Raw genomic sequence first — 11,121 nt, 5'->3', positions numbered from 1 at the left:
AAATAATTATATTTTTAGTTTTCAAATGAATGTATTAACCGATGTAATAAATTTTATACTTTTGATACAATTATTTTTAAAATATTTATTTAGTTTTACTCTTTTAACTTCTATACATAGTTCAAAAAACTTGTAGTACTAAATAATTTATATTTTTATTCTCCACCCGTGTAATTACAATCTTAGATACGAGATATAACTATTTTTTAATTTTTCTTCAGAAATACAAAACTAAAGTTTTGATAAATAGACGATTTAAATTTTTCTCATTTTAAGTCAAATTTAATATTTATTTGAAACTAAGAAAAATTAAAATGATATTTTTTTACTGAGAAGGAAAGTTTGATATGACTTTAATTATATTTTTCTTTCAGAAATTATATTAATATTTAACATTTAAGTAAACCTTTAATAGGTAAAATACGTATTATTTAATCCATTTTATACGTAATTATTTCCAAATAAGATTTAAGTAATATGAACGGTTTATACTGATGAAAGAGAATTAGATAATTTCATACACAATGTTTGATAGGTTATTAAAAAAATAAGCAATGTTTAATAGTAGGTGTTAATATATGGTGCAAATTATAACTAAATCTAAATAAAAAATATATATACGTTTTAATTTCAATCAAATTAAGATATTGGAATATTGAGTAAACTTGAAATATATTTTTATATGAGAAAAGTAAAGTATAGAAGATAAAAATGTGAATAAAATTATAATATGTTATACATGTATATATAATTTATTACAGTTTATAATTAATAGATTTACAGAAAAAGATAAACGGACATTCTATGATGTTCAAAAAATAAAAAGAAGTTAAAAAAAGTAAATAAAGTGTAAGATGAAAAATAAACTTCTACTTTATTCAAGCTCATTTTAATTTTCACAAAGAATATGTATTTCGTCTATAACAATCGCTTGTGATCTATAAGTCAATTTATAGTTAAAGATACTCTATTTATTACTGATTTGGTTTAAGTGTATTTGTACTCGCTTACTGCATTAAATTTTTCCCACTTAGTTTATTATGAACTAGACATGAATAAAGAATCTTCAATCCATTTCTTGTCAAACCTTTTCTTTATTTATAGTGCAGTATTTTCCATATAGAGCATGAAGATAAAAAAAATTATTTTTGAAAATTTTGGATAATTTTTGAAAAATTTGTCAAGAATATATATCGATTATAATGAGTCACCAATTTTAAGGTTCATGGAGGCGATCTCTCTTGGATCGACATAGGGGTGTTGATAAACATTTTTTCATATTCAACTAAGAGATATTATTCACAATTGTTATTTGAGCACCTCTTCACATCACGAACCTCTCCATAAACTCGATCAGAGCCAGGACGACACACAACTCGCTGGTCTCGAGTCGAGTAGGCGAAGAAGTTTATGTGTGCCATTAAGATGTCGTTTATACAACGTGGCTTTGGCAATTACTCATCCATTTTTACACGTGGCACCTATCTAGTGGTTGCACGATCTTTCTTTTTTTTAATATCCCGTAACCTTCTTACTTCGTGTAACCTCTCATAACTTTTCATTTTAAAATACAAAACATTTTGTGTGCATTCTAAACCCTCCAAGCTTGTGTCCTCCTCTCAATGAATTTGTCTTTTGCACCACACTCTAGTAGGTACGTTTTAGGGCTTAAGCTTTCATAGCCTCAATTCACATTATAAATGTTCTTCCCACATATGTGCTAAAAGGTAATAGTCCTTATAATTTCTTGTTTCAACGTCAACCAGACGTGCTAGCGGGAACACAAGCGCTATCTTCCTGTGTATCCACATTTCTTATTTTTTTCATTTATATATTAAATGATGTTATTATTCGCACACTTATATTAACAATAGAAATTTACAGTACATTATGAATAAAAAAAAATGTCGTTATCATCACTATTATGTAAAATCATTATATCTTTGCGTGAATTGGCTTAACCAATGCGAGTGATTAAAACTAGATAAATCACTATAAGTGTTCAATTCTTTACAAATTTTGTTTTCTACGAAAGAATGTCAATTATGAATAAATTGCAAATTACACACACATTCGTTGTTGAAGCTTAAGAAACATCTCTTGATAATGCAACATATAATTGAGAGTAGTGAGAGTGATCTTCAAGTGTTTCGAAAAGAGTTTAGGGTTTGAAATTTGAAATTTTGAAAAATAAAAAATTTAAATTTTTTGAAAATAGGAAATGAAACCAAATAATAAGAAAATAAAACCAAATATTGATATAAGGAAAATAAGAAAAAATATTGAAGGAAGTTAAAGAGTGAAATATTTTAAAAATTTAAAAAATTTGAAAATTTAAAAAATTTGAAAATTCAAATTTTCGAAATTTAAAATTTTGAAAATTTAAAAATTTAAAATTTTGAAATTGGAAGTGTTTCAAAAAAGATTTTGGGGTTTGAAAATTTTGATTTTTTTTAAATTTAAAATTTTGATTTTTTTTTAAATTTAAAATATTGAAAATTTAAAATTTCTAAAAAATTTAAAATTTCTAAAAATTTGAAAACTTTTAAAATTTGAAGTGTTTGAAAAATGCCTTACGATTTTTAAAAATTTGAAATATTTAAAATTTAAAAATTTCTAAATATTTAAATTTTGATTTTTAAAAAAAAATAGAAAATGACTCCCTTTAGGTATATAGGTATAGATAATTAGATTCATTTGAATTAAATTTTGAAATTGAACTTTAAAAAATAACAGTATTTATAATCTCGCCAAATAGAAATTGAATACCATATAGTCTCCCATTGAGGCTTTTCAATGACAGTCTCCTTCAGCGTTCAAGAAATCTGGGCAGAGCTCCCGCTCACGCTGCCCAGTCTCCGACTCCTCACCGCCGGCGCCAAGATCCCTACCATGCTTTCCAGCCAGCCTCTCACAATTTCACCTTCTTCGTCCGACCGCCTAACGTCCATCAACAACAACAACATCAACCTCACGCAATCTTCGATCTACGACCATGCCTCTCTTTTACTTTATGACAGGTTCTTTGACCCTAACTTTCCATTTAACAGTCAAAGACCTATTTCTTCTAATTCCAATTCCCGTTCTGCCAAGAACCACACCGCAAGTGTTTTGGATTCCTTCAACCAACCCATTCAATCCCTAAAAACCGGTGGATACTCCGTCGTGGCTGCGTAGGAAAGCAGTTTTTCGGTGTCGCCGAGCTTAGCGGAATCACAGTGTTCACGATCAATATCACTCTGATGAATTTCGACAACAGAGTTTGTCTAGTTTTTTTTGGAGCGATTCACAATCAGTATCACTCGATCTGACGGCGTTTTGTTATTTAACAGAGTTCCGGTGTTCTTTCCCTTCTTCGACGACATGATTGTAGTTGACGGCGTTAACGATATTCTCGCGTCATAGGTGAGAACGCTCTTGTTGATATTGTTGTAGAAATACATTCTCATTTTTAAGTATTTGATTCTTCTTATGTGTTATTTATTGAAGATGTGTTTTTTTTATCTAAGTATTTGTTTATGAAATCAATAGCAAGTTTTTTCTTCCTTTAAAGTCTCTCACGTGTACTAAGTTTTTTCTTTTCTTTTGATTTCTTTGAAGATGTTTGAGTTGTTATTAAATTTTTATTTTGTTTTTATCAGCCATGAATAAAATAATTATTTGAAAGTTGTTGATGAATAATTTTAATTTTCTTTTCTATTTATCCATTAAATAAATATATTTATGTTGTTTCTCTAACGGTGGTAAAATGATATGATAATGAAAGTGTGGATTTCAACATCATGCATGAAAACAAAAGGGTTCGAATGGTGTTGCAGTTGGTGAAGTCGTTAAGTCACGACGGACGCAGTATTCACGTTTTTTGGGTTTGTTTGACTTGGTGTGGTTCTTGGCACAACAACAGAAATTGGAATTAGGTTTTACCTCTTAAATCGAAAGTTAGGTAAAAGAAAGTGGTGGTGTAGATTGCGTGTGTTTGATGTTATTGATGGAAGTTACACTGTCCTACGAAGAACGTGTTATTGTAAGAGACTCGCTGAAGAGGATGACAAGGATCTGGATACTCGCAGTGAATACAAATCATGTAAGTTGGAAATCAGATGATAAAAATGTTTGACATTATTGTAAAAATTATAAATAATAATAATAAAAATTGTTATTTACTATTAAATATTTCTCTATCATCTCTACTTATATTACTAAGTAGTTTTATATTTTTATTCTATGCATTTTATTTTTCCCCATGTGTAATTAAAATATGAGATACAATAAAGATATAAATACTTTTTAATTTTTCTTTCAGAAATACAAAACTAAAGTTCTGACCAGCAAAAGCTCTTCTTATTTTAAGTCAAATTTAATATTTGAAACTAAGAAAAATTAAAATGATTTTTTTTACTAGGAGGAATGTTTGGTATGATTTTAATTATATTTTTTCCAGAAATTATATTAATATTTAACATTTAAGTAATCCTATCATTTTTAAAAGGTAAAATGTGTCTTATTTAATACATTTTACACATAATTATTTCCAAATAAGATTTAAGTAATATGAACCGGCTATAACGATGAAAGAGAATTATATAGTTTTATACACTATGTTTAATCGGTTATTGAAAAAATAAATAATGTTTAATCGTACGTGTTAATATATGGTTGCAAATTATAACTAAATCTAAATAAAAAAAATATACGTTTTAATTTCAATCAAATTAATAAATTGGAATATTAAGAAAACTTGAAATATATTTTTAAATGAGAAAAGTAAAGTACAGAAGATACAAATTTAATAAGAGTGATTAAAATTATAATATGTTATACAAGTATATATAATTTATTACAGTTTATAATTAATAGATTTACGGAAAAATATAAACGGAAAACAAGTTAAAAAAGTAAATAAAGTTATAAGATGAAATATTTTACAAGTGGTACTAGAAAGTAAATAAAAAGTGCGTGTATGTGTTTCTGAGTATGTAATATTCTTTAATTTACATTTTCAATGTTTAATATTAGCGTTAACTGATATTTTCAATGCATCTATATAAATAATAATGCTGATTGTAAATAAAAAGTGCGTGTGTGTTTCTGAGTATGTAAGATTTGTTACTTTTCAATCAATGGATAGCTTTTACTCTTGTTTCAAAAAAATTCAATGACAAAGCCAAATTATTTAAAGTCGATTAATAATATAAACACATAAAATATACCACATTATTCATAAGCCTTCGAAGCCAAGCCTGAGAAACACATTGAACTCATTATGCATTGGATTACTTTGCAATGAGAAAAGAAAAAAAAAGAAAGCAGCGTGGTATAAGTTCAGATTGAATGAACTGAGTCTTCATCACTGCCTTCACTGTCACTGCTGCTGCTACTTCCACTACCACTTCCACTGCCACTTTCACTACTGCCACTTCCACTGCTACTGCTAGAAGTAGATGTCTGCTCATCCCTCCCCTCTGCATTCACCTGGGTTTCCACAGCTTCTGCAGCATTGTGTCCTTTTTCCACCTCATCACCACTATCATCCATATCCACAATATCATCATCCGCCTGTGGAACATTCATGTCAAATCCAACATTATCTTTTTCTTCAACATTGTTGTCATCCTCAGGTGACTCGCTGCCAAAAAGGTCATTAATACTTATATCTTGATGTTCCTCCACTTCATTTTTCGCATCTGGTGAGGTACTAATGGGCACTTCATTTAGACTATCAGATGACCTCTTCGAACCAGCTTTGATGCCTGTCATACCACACGTACAACATTAAATTAATCATACTTCATATATAAGTAAATAATTAAATAGCAAAGCCAGCTTCAACTATTTCATCAATGGTGAAAGTACCACAAAATCAACAGAGCAGAAATCCAATAATAAAGCCTTTCAGCACTGGGGATAAGACAATGGAGCAATTTGTAATACGCAGCAAAGGAAACACAAATCATCAAGTTGGAAAACATGACCAGAACAGTTTTACACAAAAGATCATATGGTAAATAACCATATGATGAAAATAAAAACCTGCATCACATTATGAGTGAAAATGAAAAGCTTCGGGCCTGTTTACTTTGAAAAAGAAGTTTAAAACTCAATTCAGTCCAAATATGCAATTACATAAACCTTCAAACTATATGATACATACCAGTATTCTCAGGTTCACCAATATCAATTCGCTCGACCTCAACCTGTGCAAAACCAACATAAGCATCGTTAAAATGGTACAAGAGACAGACTATTTGCTTCATTCATTTAGAAAACCCTGTTCGACAGTCTCAAAAATATAATTTTGCAGCTTTCAGTTCTTTCTATAACTCCTTTTCCCCCTTAATTAACAAATGCATATGAAAAATGAAAAATAGCTTGCTGCGTAACCATGGATACAAATATTGGCCCTGTCATCAAATGAGAAGTACCTCCATGATAACAAGCATAAACAAACAGTTTTTATATTGCCCCTCCAGGCCTCTCCAATCAGCTCACCCTCCCCCGTCCTCCCCAACTTTCTCTCTCAATCATTATGATATCAAGAGGATATACATTATTGGTAACCATACACATACCACACATGATCAGTTTTTAACCCAATAAAATCAGTAAAAATCTTAATGCATTGCAAAAATAACCATATTTATAATGCAAATTTCCAACAACATACATTTTTAAGATGCAATGGAATTAACTAGTATACACAACTATGCCATAGATAGTTAATGAGCATTTACCGGCACAGCCTGAAATGTGCTCCTGCCATGAGATGCTGGCTTTACAGACTTCCCAACAGGGGATGATCGAGGATCCAAAGCTGGTCCAGATGGAGCAGCCACAACTGTAGCTGCAGCACCTGCAGATTCACCAGGCATTCGTAGGTGTCGCAATTGCTTTACGGCTCTATGAAGCCGCTCCAATCGAAGTGTCTCACCATCAAAAAACAATACAGCATCGTTTTCCTTGTAATCCTCACTACTCCCCTCAAATGTCACCTTCGGTTTTCCCATTTGGTTGTTCTGAAATTCCACAGAAATCCTGTTCTCTTTGGTCTTGCGTAGCAGTCCAGGCTTATTCTTATCAACTGAAGCTGGCTTAAATTCATCTGTACAGATTTCAAGACATTGATGATTAAAATTCAACATAAATAAGGAAAAAAAATTAAGAACCAAAGTCAAAAGGCTTGACATAATCATTGCAAAATCAAGTGTGAACATTCCATGACTAGTTGCCAGTAATTAGGAAAACAAAAACTGACCCGCCAGAAAAAGAAAAATACTAGAAATGGCTTTTATATTTTGTAACTTACATCGTAGAGTGCAGTATTTGTTGGAGGATTCATCTTTGACGGAAGGTCCAAGGGTGAGATTGTACCACCGATCAGGCTCAGGAGCAGTCTTGGGCTCTTCTTGAGATTTGTTGGCCATGGTAGAAGTAAAGTTCACAGACCTGAGACAGCCTGATTGGAACAAAATTTCATTGAATTCATTCAAAAAGGCACAAATTTATATAACTAAACAAGTCTTCTAGTACTATAACAGGATATATCAGTTCTACTCATCAATGGTTTCAGAAACATAAGGCTAGGGAAAGACAGAAGCTAAGAAGAAAACTCAGCAAGCAAGTGCAGCTCCAGAGTCACATTAGAACTTTTAATTTGAACGAGTTTGGAAATTGTTTTTGTAGTTTCCTTGTACCCCCATGAGCATCAATTAACATTAGAAAGTGGGTTAACTCAAGAAAAATAATCTACCACAATATACAAATAGATTGTATATATTAAGGAAAAGTCTTATAATCCTAATTGAATTGGTGGAAGAACCATTCCATTCAAAGTGTTTGGACCAGGATTATGATTTGCAAACATTCACACTCACAAAGGCTTCTGCTCTTGTTGTATTGTATCTGATGAACTCATGATAATAACTATTTCCTAAAATTATCTCAAATATTATTTTTGTGCCCGCCTCTTATTATGCACTGAGCCCATAATGTTTTGTAGGAATTATTGCAGAACCAACACAAGGCAAGCACCGAGAGAACAATAAGATAGGACAAAACTAAAACCGAGAAACCAAAACTGAGAGCATCTGACTGAAAACTACTGCTTTTTTTGTAAAATTAATCAAAGACATCTATACAAAGAACAAGTAAGTCGGCATAGCAACACCAATTTACCGTACATTATAAATAAAAAGGATCAAGATCCAAAAAAGCAAAAAAATCTGAGATAGATGAGATAATTAAACAACGAAAGACAAAAGATATGGATATGTCTGCGAACCTAGAAATGACTGCAAAACCAGTGAGAAAGACTGATGCAGAAAAAGAGAATCACAATCAAGCTTAGCTTACACTTGTATGCAAAGCAAATGCAGAGATAAGGTGATTGAGATTTGGAATGGGACGTATGAATTAAGGGTTCACAAAGAAGAATCAAGGGTTTTGTTTGCTTTGGTTGTTGGGAGAGGCTGAGATGGAACTGGGGTAGGGAATTGAGAAGCCAGATGTTTTCATTTGAGCTGAGAACTGAAACGTGAAACGGAGTACAATTTCTGTGTTCCTAACTTGTATAGTGAATGGGTCAACCAGAATCCATTCAAGAATATAACTAAAGTAAGGTTAAAACCATTTTAAAAGTGTTCCGGTTAATTCAGGTGTGGTTTTATTTGGTTTTTGGAGTGGTTTAGTTCATTTGTTTTTTCACACATCAAATGAGTTTATTAGCTTCTACCTATTCAACAGATGAAAACAAGTCAAGTTTTTCAACATGGCTATTACATTATCTAATACCCACTTTTTTCCCTCTAATTCTGAAGATAAATGCCGAAACCAATTCTCTCTCTCTCTCTTAATTTCACTACGATATTCAAACAATGGCAACGGCAACTTCAAATCATCTCACTCCATCCAACTCTCGATTATATAACCAGATATTGCCTAAACATGCAAACTAACTTCCTCCATCGGCATCATAAAGACAATCTTATCGATTACACAAAACAACCTTCGTGATGACTACATCACAAGAACAAGAAAGATTCATTCGAGAATCAAAATTATCACATCACTCAACTTACAACTTCATTTTCAATTCAATGATTTTCAAAATAGTTATCCCAAGACATGAATCACAGAGACGTGGTAGAGACAAAAATACATACCAGTGTTAGAATTAGGCACCCACAGTAATTTAAAACTTAGGGTTCAATCATCGGTGTTTTTGTTTTCCTATTCTCTGCAAATACGAAAGGGGGAAAGCCAGGGAATCAACCAAATTGCTATCTTCATATATTATAAACAAATCTTTTGTTAAAATATGAGAATATTTTCGACCTTAAGTGTGTTTATTTTTGCTTTTTTTTCAAATAAACGAATTTTAATCCTTTTAAAGTTCGGTTAATATAATAAGATAAGAAGATAATAGAATAGATTATAATTTTATCCGGTAAAATAATAAACTACATAATAATAAAAAGATATAATATAAATACCAAATTATATTTTTTTTCTAAAAGTTGAATTTCAATTTACATATTTTGAAAAAAATGAAATTTATAAACAAAATGTAGGTTTTAGTGAATTATATAAAACTATATTTATTTATATAACTACTTTTTATATCTTAAAAAATGTATATAAGATTTTAAAATGAAAGATAATTATATGATTTTATCTTAATGTATTCAAGTTTTAATAGTTATCTATAAAAATAGCTTAAAGTGGAAGTACTATAATTAAAATGACATTTTATTATTTATTTTCATAATAAATAAAAGTTATTTGAAGGATATATTTTTTAAAATATAAAATATTATACTGTAAATATTAGTAAATGTTAGCTAGAATGGTGTCCTTAAAGATATAAGTTGTTAAAGAATATAAAAAACCTTATTCACCCAAAATGAATTTTAATAAGAACTAAAAATTAAAATTTCCTAAATTTACATGAATTAAAAATATATTTAAAATGCATATTTATTATTCTATCAATATAGATATCTATTTTGGAAATAATGATTAATTTTTGTAAAAAATATCTAAGGAGTTTTTTACATTTAAATTTTGTTTGATGTGGAGGGTTGAGATTACGAGTGTATAAATCTGTATTGGCTTTTAATAAAAAGAATGTAAAACTGGTATTTTTTAATTATTTTATGATTAACTTTTGAATATTAAATACTTATAAGGTTTTCTTCAGAATCTTTCCTTTAAAATATGTTCAAATAAAACATATATATTTTTTAAAACAATCCAACCCAAATACACATTTTGATTTAAATATTTTATTGCGTGTTTACGCAATTATTGTGCTAGTTAGTGTACCAATTGACGTTATAATTAATTACATTATTAAATGCCTGATTTATGTAACTTGTGTTTAGAAAAAACTGTTTATATCTTATTAAATTTATAAAACATTTCAAAAGAATGAAACTATCAATTGAAAGTAACATTTTGTATCTAGGCTCTAAACTTTTTTTTATTCGGATAGAAAAAATTATATTTGGTTGACTTTTTAGCAAATAATTTTTATTTTAGTCAAATTAGTATAGTTGAAATAATTTTTTGTATAAAATAATATTAATATTTTTCTTATTTTTTAGTGTATAGGTCGTTTATCGTGCTCTAATTGATTTTAGATTTTCAATTGTATACTTTTAAGACTTAAGTTAAAATTCCGTATTTTATAATTGAAATAATAAATATTATTAAATATGTATTGTTTCATAATATGATAATATAGTTTTACATCATTTAGGAATCGAGATTAAGAAGAGTTTATATATTTCTCTTCCCTTCATTCTTTGAAGTGCATTTTCAGGACAAAAATAAAACACCGACCTCCGATAATTGATCCTAACGATGTTGTCCAACCGACTTGTGGTCATAATGACGTCCACCTATAGATATATGTTAATAGATCTAATGAAGTTAATTCTTGTATTAGGCAAACATTTTATAATATTGATTATGTTAATATAATTTCTTAAATAATAAATTTATCAAAATATGATGGATTATTATTTTTTAATTTTCAATTGCGTGATCGGTAATGTATAGTACACTATTTATTTCACTCTCTTTTTTAAACTAACCAATTTTAAACTCTACAAATAACTAATT

At 29.3% G+C, this 11,121-nt stretch overlaps 1 protein-coding gene and 1 pseudogene across 2 annotated transcripts; one reads left to right on the top strand and one right to left on the bottom strand.

Annotated features, from left to right (window-relative positions):
- Window positions 1–2,756: 2,756 nt before the first annotated feature.
- Window positions 2,757–4,171, top strand: LOC137828992 (uncharacterized; annotated as a pseudogene). The gene is made up of 2 exons (XR_016522884.1): window positions 2,757–3,405; window positions 3,767–4,171. The product of XR_016522884.1 is annotated as an uncharacterized LOC137828992 (transcript).
- A 998-nt stretch (window positions 4,172–5,169) lies between these two features.
- Window positions 5,170–9,315, bottom strand: LOC137828158 (uncharacterized). Its single transcript, XM_068634615.1, has 5 exons — window positions 9,159–9,315; window positions 7,304–7,453; window positions 6,732–7,099; window positions 6,152–6,194; window positions 5,170–5,750 (listed from the first exon to the last, which is right to left on the bottom strand). Exons 2-5 carry the CDS (start codon window positions 7,419–7,421, stop codon window positions 5,323–5,325), a joined length of 957 nt encoding a protein of 318 aa, XP_068490716.1. The 5' UTR covers window positions 7,422–7,453; window positions 9,159–9,315; the 3' UTR covers window positions 5,170–5,322.
- Between the last annotated feature and the right edge of the window lie 1,806 nt (window positions 9,316–11,121).

This window comes from Phaseolus vulgaris, chromosome 7 (genome assembly GCF_051622355.1).
Source record: "Phaseolus vulgaris cultivar YP4 chromosome 7, ASM5162235v1, whole genome shotgun sequence".
NCBI lineage: Eukaryota > Viridiplantae > Streptophyta > Magnoliopsida > Fabales > Fabaceae > Phaseolus > Phaseolus vulgaris.
This window is presented reverse-complemented; position numbering and strand designations above follow the sequence as displayed.